The sequence below is a fragment of the Schistocerca nitens genome, chromosome 2 (genome assembly GCF_023898315.1).
Source record: "Schistocerca nitens isolate TAMUIC-IGC-003100 chromosome 2, iqSchNite1.1, whole genome shotgun sequence".
Taxonomy (NCBI): Eukaryota; Metazoa; Arthropoda; class Insecta; order Orthoptera; family Acrididae; genus Schistocerca; species Schistocerca nitens.
The window spans coordinates 967,337,620-967,361,313 of record NC_064615.1 but is presented as its reverse complement, the minus strand read 5'-3'; the positions used below and the strand labels follow the sequence as shown (position 1 = coordinate 967,361,313).

The 23,694-nt window shown below is 44.1% G+C and overlaps 1 protein-coding gene across 2 annotated transcripts in view; it reads right to left on the bottom strand.

The window, feature by feature from the left end:
* The window catches only part of LOC126237293 (rho GTPase-activating protein conundrum), a 227,865-nt gene that overhangs the window by 114,928 nt on the left and 89,243 nt on the right, over nucleotides 1-23,694 (bottom strand). The window contains exons 1-2 of one of the 2 annotated variants that reach the window (XM_049947244.1): nucleotides 19,997-20,120; nucleotides 1,182-1,274 (exon numbers count right to left, since the gene is read on the bottom strand). In XM_049947244.1, coding sequence (XP_049803201.1) covers nucleotides 1,182-1,269 — 88 coding nt within the window. In that variant the 5' untranslated portion in view covers nucleotides 1,270-1,274; nucleotides 19,997-20,120. Of the gene's footprint in view, nucleotides 1-1,181; nucleotides 1,275-19,996; nucleotides 20,121-23,694 lie in introns of those variants that run through there. The other variant, XM_049947243.1, reaches the window with a different exon arrangement.

The window sequence follows — 23,694 nt, the reverse complement described above, 5'->3', positions numbered from 1 at the left end:
ACTGGCAGAAGTAGAGCTGTGAGGACGGGGCGTGAGTCTTGCTTGGGTAGCTCAGATGGTAGAGCACTTGCCCGCGAATGGCAAAGGTCCCGAGTTCGAGTCTCGGCCCGGGACACAGTTTTAATCCGCCAGGGAGTTTCATATCAGCGCACACTCCGCTGCAGAGTGAAAATCTCATTCTGGAAACATCCCTCAGGCTGTGACTAAGCCATGTCTCCGCAATATCCATTCTTTCTGGAGAGATAGTTCTGCAAGGTTCGCAGGAGAGCTTCTGTGAGGTTTGCAAAGTAGGAGACGAGACACTGGCAGAAGTAGAGCTGTGAGGACGGGGCGTGAGTCGTGCTTGGGTAGCTCAGATGGTAGAGCACTTGCCCGCGAAAGGCAAAGGTCCCGAGTTCGAGTCTCGGCCCGGGACACAGTTTTAATCCGCCAGGGAGTTTCATATCAGCGCACACTCCGCTGCAGAGTGAAAATCTCATTCTGGAAACATCCAAAGCCTGTATGACCTACACCGCTAATTAAACGAAGATTAGAGACACTTGGATAAGTATGGCGGAAGTATGCCTAGATCCAAAAATACCGTGTAACTCGTGGCCAGTCCTCACTTGTATCTTTTCCATTTGCTAAACGTCGCTCAGCCGCCTCTGAGAGGGAATTTATATCGATTATGCGGCTGTCGCCGTGTCTGGATACCGTTCCTGATACCGTCACACACCATTAGGTGGCTTGCGGAGTATGATGCAGATGTAGATGACCATATAACGACGTCGGCGGCAGCAGCTGAATCACCCTGAATAGTAAGTGTAAAGAACCATGGCGGATGGGACAGAACAGGAGGACGAAATCCATCCAGTCCAAAGACTGATGATGAAAAAAGCATAAGAATAAAGTAAAGTTCTACAAATGGACAATTTTTGTCAAAAAAAAATCGTGGAACTTGGCTGTGAAATAACACAAGTGTTCACTTATATGGGGAAAGAAACAATATGTGCAGTTTTAATATGAGTACTGAATCGATTGGTTCTTCCCACACAGTATCTTACATACCAACGGCGGAGAAATAAATGAGACATTCAAGTGACATAGTGTAGCGACGTTTCGCCTCAATATTCAAGGAGCGATGGACGACAGCTTGTTTCAGACTAGACAGGTGTTTTTCAGAAATCAGCGAGACGACATACCTTCAGCGTCATCGAGGCCGCCGTCGTCGTGCAGGAAGCGGAACTCGTTCAGGTACTCCTGGTAGTCCTCATCGTGGTCCGCCTCCATCACTCCTGCAACAAAGGCAGGCAACAGGTGAAACAGGGGCAATTTTAATGGTAACAGCGCACGCCCCATCATTACAGTATCGGATCCAGCATTAAATCACGTTACTGTAAGCGTTAAGAGATCTGCGTACACACACACACACACACACACACACACACACACACACACACACACAAACGCAAAACCTTTACCACCAGTACACTGCTACAGTGTCTTAATTTCCAGTTGGGCGATCGGCTTCCTATATCTAAATCGGCAGTAGAAGACGGAAGCTAGTGCTACTCGAATCTGGTGCAGAAGCTACGTCAAAATGTCGTGTCACTTGAAGCGACCACGAAAGTCGATAGCAGTCGACGAACTCCAATTTTGGAGACTCTACTTTGATATCTGACAGTATACTGTTTCAAGGGAAGGACGCACTGAAGATTTATCACAAACACGTCACTCTTAGTACAATCTGTCTCAGTTACATGTTAGTTCATGACGGATTGGTGGTAAAAGCCTTCGGGAGATTATAAGATAAGTGATAATAATCTTCGTAGCTGCTTGGGTTCAGCGAGGTCGTGTGGATATTATAGAAACGCCGAGTTTCAGAGTTGAACTAAGTACGTCCGCGTCCTGTTATAGGCTAAAATGTTTTTTCATCTTGGCGTTTGTAATAGATCTCCGGACCAGCAAAGACGTTTTTGTATTCTTTCTTATAAAAGATACTTGGCCGTTTTTCCCTCATATGTCGCGATTTCCGAGGGTGTGTTTGGGCAGGTACCTAACAGCACAGATTCGATTGCTGCTAATGAAACGATATTTTATATTCTTGCTTGTCAAAATCACTTTTTATTTCCGAATATGACGTGACTTCCGTGGGTGCGTACGCGGGAACTTAGTGCACAGCTAGCAAAGCTACTGTCGCTCACTGCTTAGTGTGTCGACAGTTACCGACTTGTAGGATCTCATCTAGTTGTACGTTATTGTAACATCACTTCTGTGCCACATTCGAGTGACACTAACAAAGGAAACTCCCCATCGCCACTCCCCTCACATTTAGTTGCAAGATGACCCAGTGGATAGCCCGTCAAAAACTGAACACAGATCAGTCGTGAAGAGAGGAAGAAGCTGTACTGAACAGTGAAAAAAGAAGCAAAATTGAAACAGCGGACGGTCCAAGCGTAAGGCGTGCAACTTCGAAGGAATAGGGCGACCCACACGTCGTGGTTGTGTGGTTACAGTGTTGGACTACGAAGGGGGAGATCCATGTTCAAAACTCCCTCGTGTAGTTTATTTATTTACAAAATTATGATCTGTCCGTCCAGTGATTGACGTGTCTGTCCTTCTCTAGTCTTGGAAATTATCATACTATACATTGATTATAGAATTAGTCATGTGGTAAGAATATATTACCATCCCAAGTAAAAGTAATAAATAGTGAGAGCAGGCGAGACACAGCATAGATCTCTCACATAAATGAAAACATCAAGTAAACGGGTGTGAAGTATGTAACAACAAAGGATTCAAGATTCCTTGGCTCTTCGTATGTTCTCGAAGTTGCAAATCTTTAAGCCCGGACCGTTCACTATTTCAATTTTGCTTTTCTTTTTTCAAAAGTCGGTGTACCTTCTTCCTGTTCTCTTCATCTGTGTTCAGCTATTGACGGGCCATGCACTGGGCCACCCGACCACTAAATCTAAGGAAGTGCGATGGGGAGTTTAAAAAAAAAAATGGTTCAAATGGCTCTGAGCACTATGGGATTTAAGAGGTGAGGTCATCAGTTCCCTAGAACTTAGAACTACTTATACCTAACTAAGGACATCACACACATCCATGCCCGAGGCAGGATTCGAACCTGCGACCGTAGCGGTCGCGCGGTTCCAGACTGAAGCGCCTAGAACCGCTCCGTCACTCAGGCGATGGGGAGTTTCCTTCGTAAGCCTCGTCGGTACCGGCTCTGTGTGAAGTAGCACTGCGAAGTGCAGAGAAAAACCAAGAACAGAGGTTCGGGCCAGCGCGCCACGGCTGGTGTAGAAGCTGCTCCCAAAGGAGGAAGGGTCGGCCGGTAGTCATTTGTTTTTGGCTGCAGCCAACGCATACCTAGCTGACAGTACCGTTTGTTGTGCCCATTGTCGGCTGCTCTGTTCCTGCGTCGTATTTCACTCTATTTTGCACTGTATCCTTTTTTTGGTAAGTGCTTGTGATTGTTGCAGTTGCACTCTTTATTCAACAATACGTAAGACGATTTCACTTTTGATTAACAGCAATATTTAAACGGTTTTTACCTCCGAGTGTGATTTCTGCTGTCGCAGAAGCCTGAAGTACAGGTTCAGGTGCCTGTACCTGAGTGAGGCTGGGGTGGCTTAAAACATTGTAGAATACCCATTACAGATCACGTACAGTGTTGAAACTGTCTAGTCTTATCGTTTTTTGTATACTTTGCATTCTCTAGATAGAGTGGACTACTCGATTAATAGCCCACTGTAGTGTCAATGGCTTCCCAGCCAAACACCAGCCAAGATGGTAGTGGGATGGAAGGAGTATCAACTGGAAATAGCTGGGAAAGAGTTATCAGCTTCGGCATTCGCCCGAAAACCTTGGTCAGAACCGGGGCATGGTAAATATTTTTAATTAAATACTGGGACAATAAAGCTTAGACTACCTTGCCTAGATAGCCGAGTGGGTTAACGCTCCGCTTCCAGGACTCTGGTACGCGGACCTGCCGTACCGCCTCAGATAAATGCCACGGAAAAGGAGGAAGAGGAGGAGGAGGAAGAAGAACAAAATGGTTCAGACAAAAAAACTATATTCTTTAGTGTATGCATAGGTGTATTGGTTTATACATAATAAAGCTGTTGTTTGAAGCCCGCATCTCGTGGTCGTGCGGTAGCGTTCTCGCTTCTCACGCCCGGGTTCCCGGGTTCGATTCCCGGCGGGGTCAGGGAATTTCTCTGCCTCGTGATGGCTGGGTGTTGTGTGCTGTCCTTAGGTTAGTTAGGTTTAAGTAGTTCTAAGTTCTAGGGGACTGATGACCATAGATGTTAAGTCCCATAGTGCTCAGAGCCATTTGAACCATTTGTTGTTTGAAAAGGTACATGTGTTGAAGGAATTAATATACCAGGTTATCGAGCTGCCCCTACCTATGGGTTTTATGCAACCTGCAACGCCATCAAATATCACACACAAGTTTTTCATATTCTCTCATTCACTATAAATAAACTATTAGTCCTACAGAAAACAATGAACATGAGCTTTTTATAGGAAATTTAATGTAGTTAGGTTTTTTACTGTGACACATTTTCGCTAGAGGCCCTAGTGTTCGAGTTTTTCAAGAAAAAAGTACAAAAGTGACCTTCAACCGCTTTTTTTGTTGAATAATTCGAAAACTGTAGCCTCCAGCGAAAAGGTATCTCAGTATAAAATGTAACTAAATTTAATTTCCTACAAAAAACGTCCTGTACATTTTTTCCTGTTGGGCTAATAGTCTGCACATAGCGAGCGAGAGAATATGAAAATCGCGCAGACGGTTTTCGAAGATGTTGTGCGTTGCATAAAACCCAGAGATACAGGCGGCTGAATCACCCTGTACATGGAGAAAATACAAAGAAAAGATGTTTGGATTTGCAGATGATGTAGTGATAGCCGAATCTGAAACAGGCTCCAAAATTTCATAGAAGGCACGAACAACGTGTTTCGCGAAGATATGTTATGAAAATAAATACTAAATAAACAGGAAGCGTAGTATGTAGTAAAATTTCAATAGCAGTAAACTTACATCTGGATGGAGAGAATCTGAACCCACTACTCCTATCTGCATCCACTTGCACTCGCAAAGTTTGTCATTAGAATAATGTATGAGACTCTAAATAAGCAATGCTTCCCAGTGGTTTGCATTCCCAGCGCACCACGTTAGCTGCAGAGTCACTACCCTCTCAAGATCGCGCCCACTGCATACCTGTTACGTCATGTGCTTAACTTGGCGTTCGTTACAGCATACATAACGCTGCACCCACGACGAACGTCTTAACGAGACACGCAAGACTCGTCGTAGCAGATCTGCATCATGGAAAAACCAATATTTAGCGGCAAGTTAATATGTTGACGATTTTTTTTCCGACCTTGAAATCTGTAGCTATACAATAATTTTTCAACGGCTTAATGCTACATTTTTGTACAAGATGTGTCATTAAATTTGGCACCTTAAAACATCGCAAAAAATAAGCATAAAACAAAAAAACATCTAAGGTAGTGACCCGAACCAATGAAACTCAAACAAGGATAATTACAATGTTACGTTGATGGAATTAGACTGGGAAATTACTCGCTGTAGATAGTAGACGAGATTTTCTATTTCAGTATTCAAATAACTTACGTTGGCAGAAAGAGAGAACTACGATAAAATCATATATAAACGTAAGTGTTAGGGAGTGTTTTCTGAAGTTATTTACTTAGTGTGTAGGCTTACGTGTATGTGAAACGTGGATGCCACGGACTACAGAGTATAAGGTTTATAAAAGCTTCAGAAATATGGTGCCACAGAAGAATGTTGACTATTAGATGGGTAGATCGAGAAACAAACGAGGAGGTACAATGGAATCGACAGAAAAGAAAATTATGGCACAACTTGGCTGAAATAAGCGATAGGTTGGTAGGACACTGAGGTATCAGGCAATACACTACTGGCCTTTAAAATTGCCACACCAAGAAAAAATGCAGATGATAAACGGGTATTCATTGGACAAATATATTATACTAGAACTGACATGTGACTACATTTTCACGCAATTTGGGTGCATAGACTCTGAGAAATCAGTACCCAGAACAACCACATCTGGCCGTAATAACGGCCATCATACGCCTGGGCATTGAGTCAGAGCTTGGATGATGTGTACAGGTACAGCTGCCCATGCAGCTTCAACAGGATACCACAGTTCATCAAGAGTAGTGAGTGGCATATTGTGACGAGCCAGTTGCTCGGCCACCATTGACCAGACGTTTTCAATTGGCGAGAGATATGGAAAATGTGCTGGCCATAGCAGCAGTCGAACATTTTCTGTATACAGAAAGGCCCGTACAGGACTTGCAACACGCGGTCGTGCATTATCCTGCTGGAATGTAGGGTTTCCCAGGGATCGAATGAAGGGTAGAGCCACGGGTCGTAACACAACTGAAATGTAACGTTCACTGTTCAAAGTGCCGTCAATGCGAACAAGAGGTGACCGAGATGTGTAACCAATGGCACCCCATACCATCACGCCGGGTGATACGCTAGTATGGCGATGACGAATACACGCTTCCAATGTGCGTTCACCGCGATGTCGCCAAACACGGATGCGATTATCATGATTCTGTAAACAGAATCTGGATTCATCCGAAAAAATGACGTTTTGCCATTCGTGCACCCAGGTTCGTCGTTGGGTACACCATTGCAGGCGCTCCTGTCTGTGATGCAGCGCCAAGGGTAACCGCAACCATGGTCTCCGAGCTGGTACTCCATGCTGCTGCAAACGTCGTCGAACTGTTCGTGCAGACGGTTGTTGTCTTGCAAACGTCCCCATCTGTTGACTCAGAGATCGAGACGTGGCTGCACGATCCGTTACAGCCATGCGGATAAGATGCCTGTCATTTCGACTGCTAGTGATACGAGGCCGTTGGTATGCAGCACGGCGTTCCGTATTACCCTCCTGAACCCACCGATTCCATATTCTGCTAATAGTCATTGGATCTCGTCCAACGCGAGCAGCAATGTCGCGATACGATAAACAGCAATCGCGATAGGCTACAATCCGACCTTTATCAAAGTCGGAAACTTGATGGTACGCATTTCTCCTCCTTACACGAGGCATCACAACAACGTTTCACCAGGCAATGCCGGTCAACTGCTGTTTGTGCATGAGAAATCGGTTGGAAACTTTCCTCATGTCAGCACGTTGTAGGTGTCGCCACCGGCGTTAACCCTGTGTGAATGCTCTGAAAAGCTAATCATTTGCATATCACAGCATCTTCTTCCAATCGGTTAAATTTCGCGTCTGTAGCACGTCATCTTCGTGGTGTAGCAATTTTAATGGTCAGTAGTGTATATTACAGGCACGTGAAATATATGCGACATGTTTTGCGGGCAAAGCTGTGGGTAAAAAACGCCTTCTAAACCACTGGATGGATTTCATCCAAACTTGGTACGCATATTACTTACTACCTGGAAAGAAATACCGTGAGTGTAACAACCAGGAAAGATCTATGTTGGGTGAGGGGGGCAGCGATGACAGAAGGGGGAGGAAGAGATGGACAGATAGAGAGGGACAGAGGACATGGATGCAGATATGGGGGAGGAGGGAATGGACAGAGACAGAGGCAGGAGGAGATGGAAGGAGTGACGAGGAGATAGAGGGGGCAGCAGGAGATGGCTTCAGAGGATGGAGGAGCTTATGTGCAGAAGGGGAAGATGTACAGCGGAAGAGGAGGTGGACAGAGAGAGGGGGTAGAAGGAGATGAATAGGAGTCCCGCATAACTGCTGTACCAAAATTTCTTCCATTCCTTAGGCTGTGTGGTATCGCAACCACATGCAGAATATTTGAACTAAACACTGTCTTGGGCGCAACGTGTTCTTCAGTTAACAACGCGTTTCGCCTTCGTGGGGCATCTTCAGATTATCTTACAACTTCACTTTTACACCACACTGAATACAATAAAACGACTCTGTGCTGGACTGAAGCACGCGTTCAATTGAAAAATTGAGTACTGGTCACCAAATAACAAGCCACCAGCTGATAAAAAGATGAATTTAATTGACGCGTTTCGGGCAGAACCCATCCTCAGATTGTCTGCAAACCAGATATACACAGGAAATAACAGAAAATGTAACTATACAAAGCATATACAAGAGCATGAAACTACTAGTATCGTCAAAATTAAAGAGCTGAAATACAAAACCATGAATATCTGGAATCAGATGTATAAAGACAGTATGTAACAAATAAAGCTGTCATGGCAGACCAACCGACTAGCTACAAGGTGATAAGCAGGAAGACAATGTAAGCCACTAGAGGGCGGTGATGAATACAAAAGTAATGCCACGTTGCGACAAAAGCAGCATTTTTTTTTCTTTTCCATAAGAAATGTAGCATACAAATTGAAACTTTTAGAAAAGTTCACAAAGCGTGAATAATAAAATGAACGAAGAATAGAAATTTACGGCTCTGTAGGAAATACCGTCTACAAGGAAAGACCCACGAGTAAAATGACAGACAATGAGAATAAAATTCCAGAACAGTTACATAAATTCAAACTTTCATACAAAGTTAGACGAATCAAACAAGTGAAGGAAACGATTTAATAAGGTACAATAAAATAGAAGTAATAAAAGCAATCGTAATATGGGCCAAGGACACTTAAACCATTACAATATTGAGGGAGATCGTGCAAGTAAAACTCGTTAAAACGTAAAATAAATAATGTAGTAATAAAAGACCATGGGAAAAGCAAACGAAAATAGAGGGCGTAATGTAATTTCCAAAAAATGTTAGGCTAAGCAATAACAAGTACCAATTCGGTACATGAGCATTAATTATAATAAAAGTCGTCAAGGATGCGGGGATTCAAACCCTCAATAAATACATGTAACAAAAGTGATCAAGTATGGGAAACAGCTGCAAGAAGGTGGAGGCATAAATAATGGGATAACACATGTGGGAATGCATGGAAATACGGCTCCAGTATTTCACTGAATAATTTAAAGAACCACGTGTGCCTAGAGGACAGCTGTTCATTCAAAATTTAAAAAAAAATTCTACTTTTGTCGTTTCGTCGGACTACTGTTGTTTTCATCATCGCCCTCTGATGGCTTAAAGTGTCTTCCTGGCTATCGCGTTGTAGCTAGTCCGCTAGTCTGCCATGACAGCTTTGTTTGTTACATCTTCACCCACATCTAGATGGCTACTTTGTAAATTACACTCAAGTGCCTGGCAGAGGATTCAGCGAGCCACCTTCACAATAAGTATCTGTTATTACACTCTCGAACAGCGAGCGGGAAAAACGAATAACTGTATCTTTCCGTGCGAGTTCTGATGTCCCTTATTTTTTTTATGATGATCGTTTCTCCCTATGTAGGTCGGCGTCATCAAAATATTTTCGCATTTGGAGGAGAAAGGTGGTGATTGAAATTCTGTGCAAAGATCCCGCCGCAACGACAAATGTCTTTGTTTTAATGATGTCCACCCAATATGCTGTATCATGTCCGTGACACTCTCTGCCCTATTTGTCTACAATACAAAACGTGCTGCCCTTCTTGGAACTTTCTCGATGTATTCCGTTAATCCTATCTGGTAAGGATCTAACATCGCAGTCAGTAGTAGGCCTACTCCAAAAGACGACGGACAAGCGTAGTAGTACATCTGTTGCATCTTCTAAATGTTCTGTCAGCAAAACGCAATCTTTGGTTTGCTTTACCCACAGAATTTTCTGTGTTCCTTCCAATTTAAGTTGTTCGTAATTGTAATGCCTATGAATTTACTTGAATTTACGGCCTTTAGATTTGATTGATTTGTCGTGTAACCGAAGTTTAACGGTTTCCTTTTAGCACTCATGTGGATGCCCTCACACTTTTCATTATTTAGGGTCAATTGTCAAATTTCGCACCAGAATGATATCTTATCTATATCTGATGACTTTAATAGACGATAAACGACAGCATCAGCTGCAGACAACCTGAGACTGCCGCTCAGATTGTCTCCTGAATCGTTTATGTAGATAAGGAACAACAGAGGGCCTAAAACACTAGATTGGGGAACGCCATAAATCACTTCTGTTTTACTTGGTGACTTTACCTCAGTTACAACGAACTGTAACCTCTCTGACAGGAAATCACGAATCCAGTCGCATAACAAGAGACGATATTCAATATTCCACAAGCCCGCAATTCGATTAGAAGCCGCTTTTGAGGCACGGTGTTGAAAGGCTTCTGAAAATCTAGAAATACAAAATCAGTTTGAAATCTCTTGTCGATAGCACTAAACTCTTCGTGTGAGTGAACTAGTTGTGTTTTCTAAATCCGTGTTGACTGTGTGTCAATAGACCTTTCTATTCAGGATAATTCATAATGTTCGAACAACATATATGTTCCAAAATCTGCTGCATAGTTTCATACTCAATATTGTCGCATTCTTCCTGCGTGACTTTATGTCACAATCACGAGGAGGAAATCAACAGAGATGAGAGCGCAGAAGACGGTCAGGGAGAGGGGGAAGGAAATGGACTAATAGAATTGGAATAAATACTAGAATGAATACCCGGGCTACGATGGGTACTCGGCTAAAAAAGATGTGCCCAAAAATGACTAGCGTGAAGGACTGCAGTAACAGCACTGTATGTGTGTGTGTGTGTGTGTGTGTGTTTGTGTGTTCCGAAAGGACACATACCATCGCCTTTCGAGGAAATTTTCGAGTCAACACACAAACAAACAAAATGAACAATTAGAGAGACTAAAGTCAAGGGAGCAATATGCATTATAATCCTGTGAAAGTAGACGCATTGTAATAATTGATATATAATCCTATGACGGATGTACAGTAATTAGACGCTAACGACAACGTAGCAAGGTAATGTGATAAGGGCCAAGGATTACGGCGAAAGCCCACAGTATACAGACCTTGTCAATAAATGCCAGATAACGCGATCGAGCCCCGTGAATACTTATTGTCTAAATATGTTAAGCCTTTCTGTCACTTCTTGTCTACCAGGGGTTATATCATTATCCACATTAAGCCACAAACTGATGGAGTTTAGTGAAATGTCGTTACCCTAACGGCTAAAAATGCGAAAAACGGTGATGTTCCTTAGAGAAGTCAGTATTTGCGACAGACTGTAGCATGATTCTGCTTCCAACGACATACATTTCGCGTAAGGACCAGGAAGACAAGATAAGACGAATCTGGGCTCGTACAGGAGCATGTAGAGAGCAGACTGCAGTTTTTCCATCGGTCCATTTGCGACTGGAACAGGAAAAGGAATGACTACAAGGTGTACAAGATACCCTCCGCCGTGCACTGTATGATGACTTGCAGGGCATGTATGTAAATTTGGAAAAACTTCAGACGTCCTAAGTTTCTGGAACTCGAATAAATATTTAAGAAAGGAAGTCTTATTAAAACAGTGATAGGTCATTTTGCTCACAGACTGCAAATCCCCTTAAGACGCATCATTAAATCTTCTTTCGAGTTGTTTATCCTTTATATAGTACATTATACGCTTAGCACTGAGATGCTTCCGTATACTGATAAATCAGACCAATAAATGTCGCCACGCGGGGTATCCGCGTGGCCTTAGGTGCCTTGCCACGCTTCGCGCGGCTCCAACCGTCCGAGGTTCGAGTCCTCCCTCGGGCATGAATGTGTGTGTTGACCTTAGCGTAAGTTAGTTTAAGTTAGAAGTTAGATTAAGTAATGTGTAAGCCTAGGAACCGATGACCTCAGCAGTTTTCTTCCATAGGAACTTACCATCACAATAAACGTCAATTTGAGGGTTCTGTACCACAATCGGGAAAAAAACCCTTATAGTAGGGCCGGACACTGCGTGCCAAAACCTTCACGCGTGCAGGGTCCGCGGGCGTGTCAAGACCCGGCCTGTCACTCGGATTTGCTCGGTTCTTCTCGGAAGTACTCGGAACAGCATGACATTTTATTTTAGCAACGCTGCAGCATTCCTCCGTCGGCACAACTCTCTTGAGTTCGGCAGAATCGTGATGTCAGCGATGTTTACCTTTTGCTGTTTGTGGTATGGAGGATGTTCACAGGTCCAGTGGCAGTTTGCACAAAAAGACGCAGTCTAGCGATCTGTCGTCACAATTCCCTAAAATGAGTGGGAATGACAGAAGAGAGGGATGAGAATAGAGAATTCTCTGTTTGAATAAGAGACGGATACTACTTATTTGCTATGAAACGACATAATAGTACCATGCAGAAAGAATTTAAAGATTTAGTCGACAGTGAAAGAGCAAAAAATTACGAGGATTGATAGACGAGATTCATTATTCATACATCAAGAAGCACTTCGTGCTAAATTTGCAGGCATGGAGCACTTGCTGCGAATAGTAAAATTCCTGAAGTCGCTGCTGCTACGATATTTCGATCGATATATTTGTGTGAAAGATCTTTTTTCAATAATGAAACTAAATAAATCACGATTACATGACAAATTGAGTGTGAAACTCTATATAGTTGTCTGCATGTGCGCGTATGCCGACAGTACGTACCAGATAAACATTATATCTCCAACACGCCATAAGTAATTAATTAATACTGAAAAGTTGTTTTGTTTGTGACCTACGTTGTTGAGAAAAGTGAAATATAAATACAGTGCGACTGCATTGTAATTTACATGCTGCGCCTTCGCTGTTTTCCCCTCTTCCCCCTCCTCACGCTAAAACAGAGGCGCGTGAAGGTGGGGAAAATGTGAAGCGAGGCTGAGTGCTTTGGTGCTCGAGCCCTGGCATGGCCCACGAGGCGAATTCTAGACCTCCCCTACCCTTAAATTTATGTCACATACTAAGGTCCATGGTCGTTCGGTCGTGTAAAACGTTTATGAATCCAAAGATACGGTCATTCATGTCACATACTTTGAGGCTCGAAAAATCACTCATCAAAACCTATACTGTATTTCCCATTGGCCTGGAATCGTGAAAACCAGAAAATTGTTAATTTGTATTTACAACACATGAAAAAAAAATTGTAGTTTGTTGTCCAACGGCCTGTCCTTCCAACTGTTAAGGTTCCTTTTTGTCAGGAACGGATATACGTACTCAGTTTAAATGTATGTTACATACATATCTAAGGTCCCTTGGCGGCATAAAGAATGTAAGCTTTCAAGTCAGTGCAGTCAAAAGACAAAGCCCTTTACATCTAATAATTTGATAATCCCAAACTCACTCATCAAAATCTGTATGGTACTCTTTGTTGATATACACTCCTGGAAATGGAAAAAAGAACACATTGACACCGGTGTGTCAGACCCACCATACTTGCTCCGGACACTGCGAGAGGGCTGTACAAGCAATGATCACACGCACGGCACAGCGGACACACCAGGAACCGCGGTGTTGGCCGTCGAATGGCGCTAGCTGCGCAGCATTTGTGCACCGCCGCCGTCAGTGTCAGCCAGTTTGCCGTGGCATCCGGAGCTCCATCGCAGTCTTTAACACTGGTAGCATGCCGCGACAGCGTGGACGTGAACCGTATGTGCAGTTGACGGACTTTGAGCGAGGGCGTATAGTGGGCATGCGGGAGGCCGGGTGGACGTACCGCCGAATTGCTCAACACGTGGGGCGTGAGGTCTCCACAGTACATCGATGTTGTCGCCAGTGGTCGGCGGAAGGTGCACGTGCCCGTCGACCTGGGACCGGACCGCAGCGACGCACGGATGCACGCCAAGACCGTAGGATCCTACGCAGTGCCGTAGGGGACCGCACCGCCACTTCCCAGCAAATTAGGGACACTGTTGCTCCTGGGGTATCGGCGAGGACCATTCGCAACCGTCTCCATGAAGCTGGGCTACGGTCCCGCACACCGTTAGGCCGTCTTCCGCTCACGCCCCAACATCGTGCAGCCCGCCTCCAGTGGTGTCGCGACAGGCGTGAATGGAGGGACGAATGGAGACGTGTCGTCTTCAGCGATGAGAGTCGCTTCTGCCTTGGTGCCAATGATGGTCGTATGCGTGTTTGGCGCCGTGCAGGTGAGCGCCACAATCAGGACTGCATACGACCGTGGCACACAGGGCCAACACCCGGCATCATGGTGTGGGGAGCGATCTCCTACACTGGCCGTACACCACTGGTGATCGTCGAGGGGACACTGAATAGTGCACGGTACATCCAAACCGTCATCGAACCCATCGTTCTACCATTCCTAGACCGGCAAGGGAACTTGCTGTTCCAACAGGACAATGCACGTCCGCATGTATCCCGTGCCACCCAACGTGCTCTAGAAGGTGTAAGTCAACTACCCTGGCCAGCAAGATCTCCGGATCTGTCCCCCATTGAGCATGTTTGGGACTGGATGAAGCGTCGTCTCACGCGGTCTGCACGTCCAGCACGAACGCTGGTCCAACGGAGGCGCCAGGTGGAAATGGCATGGCAAGCCGTTCCACAGGACTACATCCAGCATCTCTACGATCGTCTCCATGGGAGAATAGCAGCCTGCATTGCTGCGAAAGGTGGATATACACTGTACTAGTGCCGACATTGTGCATGCTCTGTTGCCTGTGTCTATGTGCCTGTGGTTCTGTCAGTGTGATCATGTGATGTATCTGACCCCAGGAATGTGTCAATAAAGTTTCCCCTTCCTGGGACAATGAATTCACGGTGTTCTTATTTCAATTTCCAGGAGTGTAGAATCATGACATTTTAAGAAGAAAGGCTTCACAGTATAAACAAAGAGAAAAATCGGAAATTGTGTAATACGTCACACGAAAATATATTTCTTTTGTCATTTGTTATCCGACTTCAAACTTAAAACATTTTCGTAAGTCTCGGAGTTCCTGGAACTGATATCTTTCCAGTATCAATGTCGATAAGAGGCAAAAATCGTTGAGTTTATCGATTCCCAGAATGGATGAACTGTCTATATACATAATTAAGATTGTACGAAACCATCAGAGTCCTACTTGCACCCGGCCAATTTTTTAGTTTAACCTCTCCGCGTCTGAGAAATGTCGAATGCCGTTGAACTAGAAAATATTTCTATCGAATGAGAACATTACTGTGTCTATATATCGACAGAAATACGAGTGTTAGTCATTCAGCAACCTATCCTCTGCATATAGCAACCTACTCGCCGCGTTGTGTACTGTCATAAGCTATTAACCTTATTTTCATAACTTGAACTGGTGGCAAAAATATTGGGTTTGTCTACTTCACTGTAGGTTGATAAGAAGACTAATTAAATATGCCAGGTCAAAAGGGAACTCTAACAACTACAGCATGTGGAAGAAGAGTGGTTCATAAAAGTGCAATGTCCTTCTAGAACGCGACGTCGTAAAAGTTGACCAGTTATGTGCCTGCGGGCTTATCGCTTATCGGCACCGGTTTGGCAGTACAACATGGCGTTCATAGACCAACGGAGAGATAAAGAGTAAGAGCAGGGATTATGGTTGGCCATAGTTGAGCGGCTCTTATGAATTATGATGGCTGCACTCTGGATAACTGCGCAGTTTGAATGCCAACACAAATTTACGATGCACGTACCTGCTACAGTGCCGAAGTCCGGAGCTTGCAAAGACCCGAGAAAGCTAGAATACTCGTTCAGCATTGCGAAGCGCATTGGGTCGTTCACAAGGCAATCGGTTGCTTACAAACATAAATTTAAGACACTGCTGCCAGCTAAGTTTTGTTCGAATAAAACTATTTTGGAGCCAGAAAGGGTGTACATCTTACTGGATAATTCACTACGGAAATTTACAAACTTCGTCCCTTCACAGTTTTTGGAGATTTCACTTTTCCAGTTTCTCTTTTACGCGTTCATATGTCTTAGGCTACTGTCGGCTACCGTAAGGAAAGGAAGGAAGGAATATTAGGGGTTATAAGAAGTATTAATTCCGGTTGGGGAAGAAAGGGTACGAAATCAGCCGTGTCCTTTCAAAGGAACTACCCCAGTAGTTACACGTAGAACCTGACTCTGGATTGCCAAAAGGGGATTTGAATCGGTGTCTTCTCTCTGTGCCACCATGCTGTCCAATGATTTCCGATGGCTTCGTGGGCATTTCAGCACGAAGAATTTCATGTTACTGACATTTCCTTAAAGATTTAATCTATGTACCTGTACTTCGATTACGAAATGTGTAACAAGTTTGGCCTCAAGTATGTTTTTATCGCTCGAAACATGAGAAATTTTTACAGCATAGGCTCATTGTTGTTACAAATATTTTACCGATTTCATTTATATTATTGTCCGATTTCGATCTCTTGGTCACTATCAAGTGTGACTATATGTACTACGATCAGTATGAATCAAATTACCGACCGTACATGGCATCCGTGCTGTGTTTAAACATACGAAACGACCGCATCGGCAGTGCAGATACTCTCATGCACAGCATAATAACACCTGACGATGTGCTCGTGTTCGGGAAACCCATACCGTTTTGATAGCTTACACGTCAGAGTTGACTGAAAGAGTTCAAACCATCGTCACCATGGACGTAGACCCAAGTAGTAGCAAAACAATTGTGTCGTGCTTCACTGGTACAATATCACGCTACTTTATTTCAATTGTTTTTACACTAGTAACAAACCACTGTATAGGAGAATTACGTAAGTCACCCAGCACTTTGACTGACAAGTCTGACTGCTTTGCAGGTAATCAGTATTCAGTACGATAACTTATTGTCTGGCAAGAACAACCGGAAGCATTCTGACTGTGGAGAAGCAGTGGAGAACGTATCTGAGATCCGCCACAAGCTAGACCACCCTGAATGTAATCAAGTCACCATCCCTGGGCTGTTATGCAGTTGAGAAGTGCATATCCCATTGAGGCTCTCTCTAGATGTGCTTTTCCAGTCTCCTTAAATTTTGAGAATGAAAACATTGTCCAAGCGGGCTGTCATCAGAGAGAAGGGTATCGTCAAAAGTGACCCAGGGAAGTGTGATAGGACCGCTGGTGTTCTTTATATACATAAATGGTTTGTCTGACAGGATAGGCAGCAAACCGCAGTTCTTTGCTGATGATACCGTGGTGTGCGGTAACTTGTCGAAGTTGAGTGACTGTAGGAAGTTACGACAGACAAAATTTCCAGTTGGTGTGATGAATAGCAGCTAGCTCTAAGTGTGGGAAAACGTAAGTTAATACGAATGAGTAGGAAGATCAAACCTGTAATGTTCTGCTTGACACAGTCAAGTAGTTTAAATACCTGGGCGTAACGTTGCAAAGCGATTTGAAATGGAACGAGCATGTGGGAAGTGATGTAGGGAAGGCGAATGGTCGAGTTCGTTTTATTGGGAGAATTTTAGGAAAGAATGGTTCTCTTGTATAAGAGATCGCGTATAGGACGCTGGTGCGACCTATTCTTGAGCACTGCTCGTGTGTTTGGAATCTGTACCAGGTCGGATTAAAGGAACACATCGAAGCAATTCAGAGGGGGCTGCCAGATTTGTTACCGGTAGGTTCGAACAACACGTAACAGCCACAGACAGATGGTTCGGGAACTCAAATTGGAATCCCTGGAGGGAAAGGCGACGTTCTTTCCGACGAACACTGTTGAGAAAATTTATTAGAGAACCGGGATTTGGAGCTGACTGCCAAACGATTCAACTGCCGGCAACATACATTGCGCGTTAAGGACCACGAAGATAAGATACTAGAAATTAGGTCTCACACTGGGACATATTTACAGTCGTTTTTCCCTCGCTCTATTTGCGAGTGCACTAGGAAAGAAAATAACTACCAGTGGTACAGGGTACCATCCGTGCGGCAGTTTCCGGGGTATTTATGTAGATGTAAGATCTATTAATTGTATGTGCGATAAGCTAATTTCGACCTTTGGTCATTTTTAGGCACTTATCACAAGCCTCACGCTTCACATCCTATTTGACTAAATGGCCAGTATCTATGTAACAGCACACATCGCCTTCAAGTGCGTGTGTAGTACAGATACAATCCAGTAGCGCAGAATGTCTAGTGCACCAATGGACTGTATTTGTGCACACGAAAACGACGTGCGCTGTTACATATGTACTGGCTATTTAGTCAAATGTAGTGTGGAGCTTGAGGCTTGTGACAAGTGCTTGACAATGACCAAATGTCGAATTCAGCTTATGGTACAGACAATTAGATTAAGACCTACTTGGATCACGTTTTCGTTCTTGATACATATTCAGACTGTTAACCCCCACAAGAACAAAACTCTTTACATTTGATCAATCTCTCTCCGAAACGTTGAGAATGACGTTCACAATTCAAAGAAGTGATCGCTATAACAAAACACACACTCTCTCTCTCTTTCTCTCTCTCGCTCTCTGACACACACACGCACAAACACACACAAATATATTCATGCAGCTAAATAGTCGTCGCTTCACCAACTTTAGCAATAGCGATAGAGGAACAATTGAACGAGCCAATACCACTTGCCAGCCTCAACCCACGACATCAATGTGTTATACATAAAAAAAATCACCGAAATGTAGCTTTTATCGCGAAACGATATTCGTTTGTTGCGGCAACCCGCTACCAAACTGTCAGCTTTCAGCCCAGTCTAGCTCTGAGTCTACGCTACAAATCAGTATGTCACCACAACTAAAATTGCACATCTTTCACATTCGTTGGCTTCGCCAATCCAAATCATACTGTCGTCTTTTAACTTAACCTAGACCTGGAGCTACATTACAAATCAGTCCATCATTACTTAAATTCCAAAGAATGGACGGATGTGTGTGTGTGTGTGTGTGTGTGTGTGTGTGTGTGTGTGTGGTGAGCGAGGGGTGAGGACGAAAAGATATAGAGGGACTACAGCAAACAGGTTCACGTCGATGCATTTTGCAGTAGAATAAAGGTATCTGCACAGGATGGACTTAGGTGGAACAGATTAAGCCAATCTTATCAGTCTTCAGGATAAAGAGTACCACAAGCTGAGAGTACAGAAACAAAATAAATATTGTCAGTAGTCTGTTCTGCCTCTGCTTCCGTACATATGACGTCGAAAGCCACAACGTCTATATGCCACGGACCATACTGACGATATGTATCGGTAGGTTAAAGCTACCCGTAACAGATGTAAGAGTAGTATTGATGATGTATTTCTGAGTAGTATATCGAAGGAGACCAAGGACAAATCTTGACACGGAATCAAAGTTCAAGAAGAAGAAATAAAAACTTAGCGGTTTACCGATGACATTGTAATTCTGTCTGAGACTGGTAAGAATTTCAAAGCGCAGTTGAACGGCATGGATAGTGTCTTGGAAAGGGTTTATAAGACGAACACCAGTAAAAGTAAAACAAGGTTTGTGCAATGTAGTCCAATTAAATGACATGACGCTAAGGGAATGATATTAGGCGATGAGACATTAAAAGTAGTAGATGATTTTTGATATTTGGGCAGCAAAATAACTGATCATGGCCGAAATAGGGAAGATATAAAATGCTGACTGGAAGTAGCAACAAAAGCATTTCTGATAAAGTGGAATTTGTTAGCATCTATTATTGATTTAAGAGTTAAGATGCCTTTTCTGAAGTCTGGAGTGTAGGCTTGTAAGGAGATGAAACGTGGACGATAGGAAGTTCGGGTAAGAAAATAGACGCTTTCGAAATGTCGTGCTATAGAAAAATGCTGCAGATTAGATTGGTGAATCGAATGCCGAATGAGGAGGTATTAAACTGAGAAAAAGAAGAAAAGTATGGCAGAACTAGATTAGAAGAAGGGATCTGTTGATAGGATACATTCTGAGACGTCAAGGATTTGTAAGTTTGGTAATGGAAGTGTTTGGGGTAAAAATTGTGGAGGGAGACAAGAACTTGAACATAGTTAGCAGGTTAAGATGGATGTAGGTTGCAGTAGTTATGCAGAGATGAAAAGGCGTGCACAGAAATGACAAGCGTGGGGAACTGCATCAAACCAGCCTTCGGACTGAATCACACAAGAGCAAGAGAAATACTGAAGAAGCATTTGGCCTAAAGACTATGGTACAGAAAGAGTAAGTAAACCCAGACGGCAACTCACGCGCTCGCGCCATCCTTCGAAAGCAGACGGAAGCCAAGCGGTTACCTCTGAGACGAGCGCTGCCAGCCTAGCTACTGCTGCTGCCTCCTCTGCCGGGCACAGTGGACTCCCTCGCACTAGTTCCAGACGACAGTCTGGAGGGCGGAAGGTTATTTCCGTCCGGAATGCGCCAGATGTCGGCAGGTGTCTTTCCCGGCTGCGAACCGCCTCAGCTCTGTCCAAAGCTGGCACGGAGTACAGGCTCCCTTATCTGTGTAGCCGTTGATAATCTGACAGGCTTGACACCTGGCAGCTCAGCGAGCTTGATAACAACGCATCTTTCGCGTTGCCGTCGAATTTATCGTCAGTATGGTAGTTATTCCGAGAACAGAACACGAGAGATGATACGTTCTGTCGCAAGCAAATGTCAAGGCTTATGTATGATGGTCAAGGTGCAAGTGCTACTCTGTGATGAAGAGAGGCTGGTTCAGGAGCAGAATTCGTACCGGGCCGTATCGAACCTGTCACAATGACGAAAGGCACCTCTTCTCACGTGTTGTAGCACGTGATTTCAAGATGATATGGCTGCTTCGTAACTTGGGAAATTGCTTCTCAGTTAGCTGAGCGGGCTCATATTGGGTGATCGTATATAGAGGAGTATATAGAGGGTATATACAAGGGTGATGTACTTGAGGACAATATTATGGAAATCGAAGAGGATGTAGATGAAGATGAAATGGGAGATAAGATACTGAGTGAAGAGTTTGACAGAGCACTGAAAGACCTGAGTCGAAACAAGGCCCCCGGAATAGACAACATTCCATTAGAACTACTGACGGCCTTGGGAGAGCCAGTCCTGACAAAACTCTACAATCTGGTGAGCAAGATGTATGAGACAGGCGAAATACCCTCAGAATTCAAGAAGAATATAATAATTCCAATCCCAAAGAAAGCAGGTGTTGACAGATGTGAAAACTGGCGAACTATCAGTTTAATAAGTCCCAGCTGCAAAATACTAACGCGAATTCTTTACAGACGAATGGAAAAACTGGTAGAAGCCGACCTCGGGGAAGATCAGTTCGGTTTGCGTAGAAATGTTGGAACACGTGAGGCAATACTGACGACTTATTTTAGAAGAAAGATTAAGGAAAGGCAAACCTACATTTCTAGCATTTTTAGACTTAGACAAAGCTTTTGACAATGTTGACTGGAATACTCTCTTTCAAATTCCGAAGGTGGCAGGGGAAAAATACAGGGAGCGAAAGGCTGTTTACAATTTGTACAGAAACCAGATGGCAGTTATAAGAGTCGAGGGGCATGAAAGGGAAGCAGTGGTTGGGAAGGGAGTGAGACAGGGTTGTAGCCTCTCCCCGATGTTATTCAATCTGTATATTGAGCAAGCAGTAAAGGAAACTAAAGAAAAATTCGGAGTAGGTATTAAAATCCATGGAGAAGAAATAAAAACTTTGAGGTTCGCCGATGACATTGTAATTCAGTCAGAGACAGCAAAGGACTTGGAAGAGCAGTTGAATGGAATGGACAGTGTCTTGAAAGGAGGATATAAGACGAACATCAACAAAAGCAAAACGAGGATAATGGAATGTAGTCGAATCAAGTCGGGTGATGCTGAGGGTATTAGATTAGGAAATGAGACACTTAAAGTAGTACAGGAGTTTTGCTATTTGGGGAGCAAAATAACGGATGATGGTCGAAGTAGAGAGGATATAAAATGTAGACTGGCAATGGCAAGGAAAACGTTTTTGAAGAAGAGAAATTTGTTAACATCGAGTATAGATTTAAGGGTCAGGAATTCGTTTCTGAAAGTATTTGTATGGAGTGTAGCCATATATGGTAGTGAAACATGTACGATAAATAGCTTGGACAAGAAGAGAATAGAAGCTTTCGAAATGTGGTGCTACAGAAGAATGCTGAAGATTAGATGGGTAGACCACATAACTAATGAGGAGGTATTGTATAGAATTGGGGAGAAGAGGAGTTTGTGGCACAACTTGACAAGAAGAAGGGACCGGTTGGTAGGACATGTTCTGAGGCATCAAGGGATCAAAAATTTAGCATTGGAGGGCAGCTTGGAGGGTACAAAACGTAGAGGGAGACCAAGAGATGTATACACTAAGCAGATTGAGAAGGATGTAGGTTGCAGTAAGTACTGGGAGATGAAGAAGCTTGCACAGGATAGGCAGCATGGAGAGCAGCATCAAACCAGTCTCAGGACTGACGACCACAACAACAACAACCCCAGGAAAGTCAAAAGTAATTCTCGCAGATGGGCACAAGGATGTAGGCTGTTATATCGTGATTAAAGTGGAAACTCACTGCCGAATGAGCATGAGAAACAAGACGGGTAAGTATCTTGCTGTCCAACTGCAACAACATGCAAGCGTAGTTCAAGTTGACATGAGGTAAACTACCTGTCTGGAGAACATGCAATTGAGTTGCATTTAAGTGCAACCGCACAATGTACACTGGTATGCAAACTTAAGGACGAAAGCAAATATCCCATGGTGTGTCACTGCTAAGTCACATAGCTCGATCAAACTTGGGCCATATGTAGAAAGAACTACTACAGCATAGTACAGAAGGTAACTGAAAGGAATACACAATGAGACGGTCAGAAATGAGACTTGTATTCAAAGACAATAATTCCACACAAGTCACTGCGATTCATGATAGTCCTCTGGACGTTGCAAACTGCAGTAAACGATTCTTAATAGGGTGTAGGGTGTGTGGTCACCACGGACGACAGTGTATGCTCTGCAATGTGCTACCGTCCTGCCCACAAGGTTGGAGCGGAGTTAATTGTTGTACGACGTTCAAATCTTCCACCTGTGCGGTTGTCAGCGGCTGGATGGTAGTCGGTGCACATGCCACACTGCAGTGCGTCTCCCCAATGCATTCTACTCTGCTAGATGGGGTTTAAGGAATGGGCAGCCCAGTCCATTGACCGAATGTCCTCCCATTCTGAGAGTTGTTGCACTTGGGCTGTTCAGTTCAAAAGGTGTTCTAATGTACGTGAATTACTGAGGCACCAAACTGCTGAGGTCATCGGTCCCTAGACTTACGCACTACTTAAACTACACTCATGCTCATAAATGAAGGATAATGGTGATACATGGTGAAACAACACTCTGTTGGGCGGTTTGCTGGTTAATCCACCTCAGGGTATGACCATGCGGTGCATTTGACTTGCGGTCGTCGCACGGTGGCGCTGGCAGCAGACCACATACGCAGAGGTGTGTTGGTGCATGTCAGAGTACGGTGCAGCGAGTAAGTGTGCAGACGTTGTCAGACGTGTTAATGGTGACTGTGTGTTGAAAATGGCTCAAATAACACGTATTGATGACGCTATGAGGGGTTGGACACTAGGGCGACTGGAGGCTGGTCAAACACAGCAGGTCGTAGCACGGGCCCTCCGTGTGCCACAAAGTATGATCTCAAGATTATGTCAACGATTCCAGCAGACAGGAAATATGTCCAGGGGATACAGAAAGCGACGTCCACAGTGTACAACACCACAAAAAGACCGATATCTCACCATCAGTGCCCGCAGACGGCCACGGAGTACTGCAGGTAGCCTTGCTCGGGACCTTACCGCAGCCACTGGAACAGTTGTCTCCAGACACACAGTCTATAGACGAATGAACAGACATGGTTTATTCGCCCGGAGACCTGCAAGGTGCATTCCACTGACCCCTGGTGACAGGAGAGCCCGTAAAGCCTGGTGTCAAGAACACAGTACATGGTCA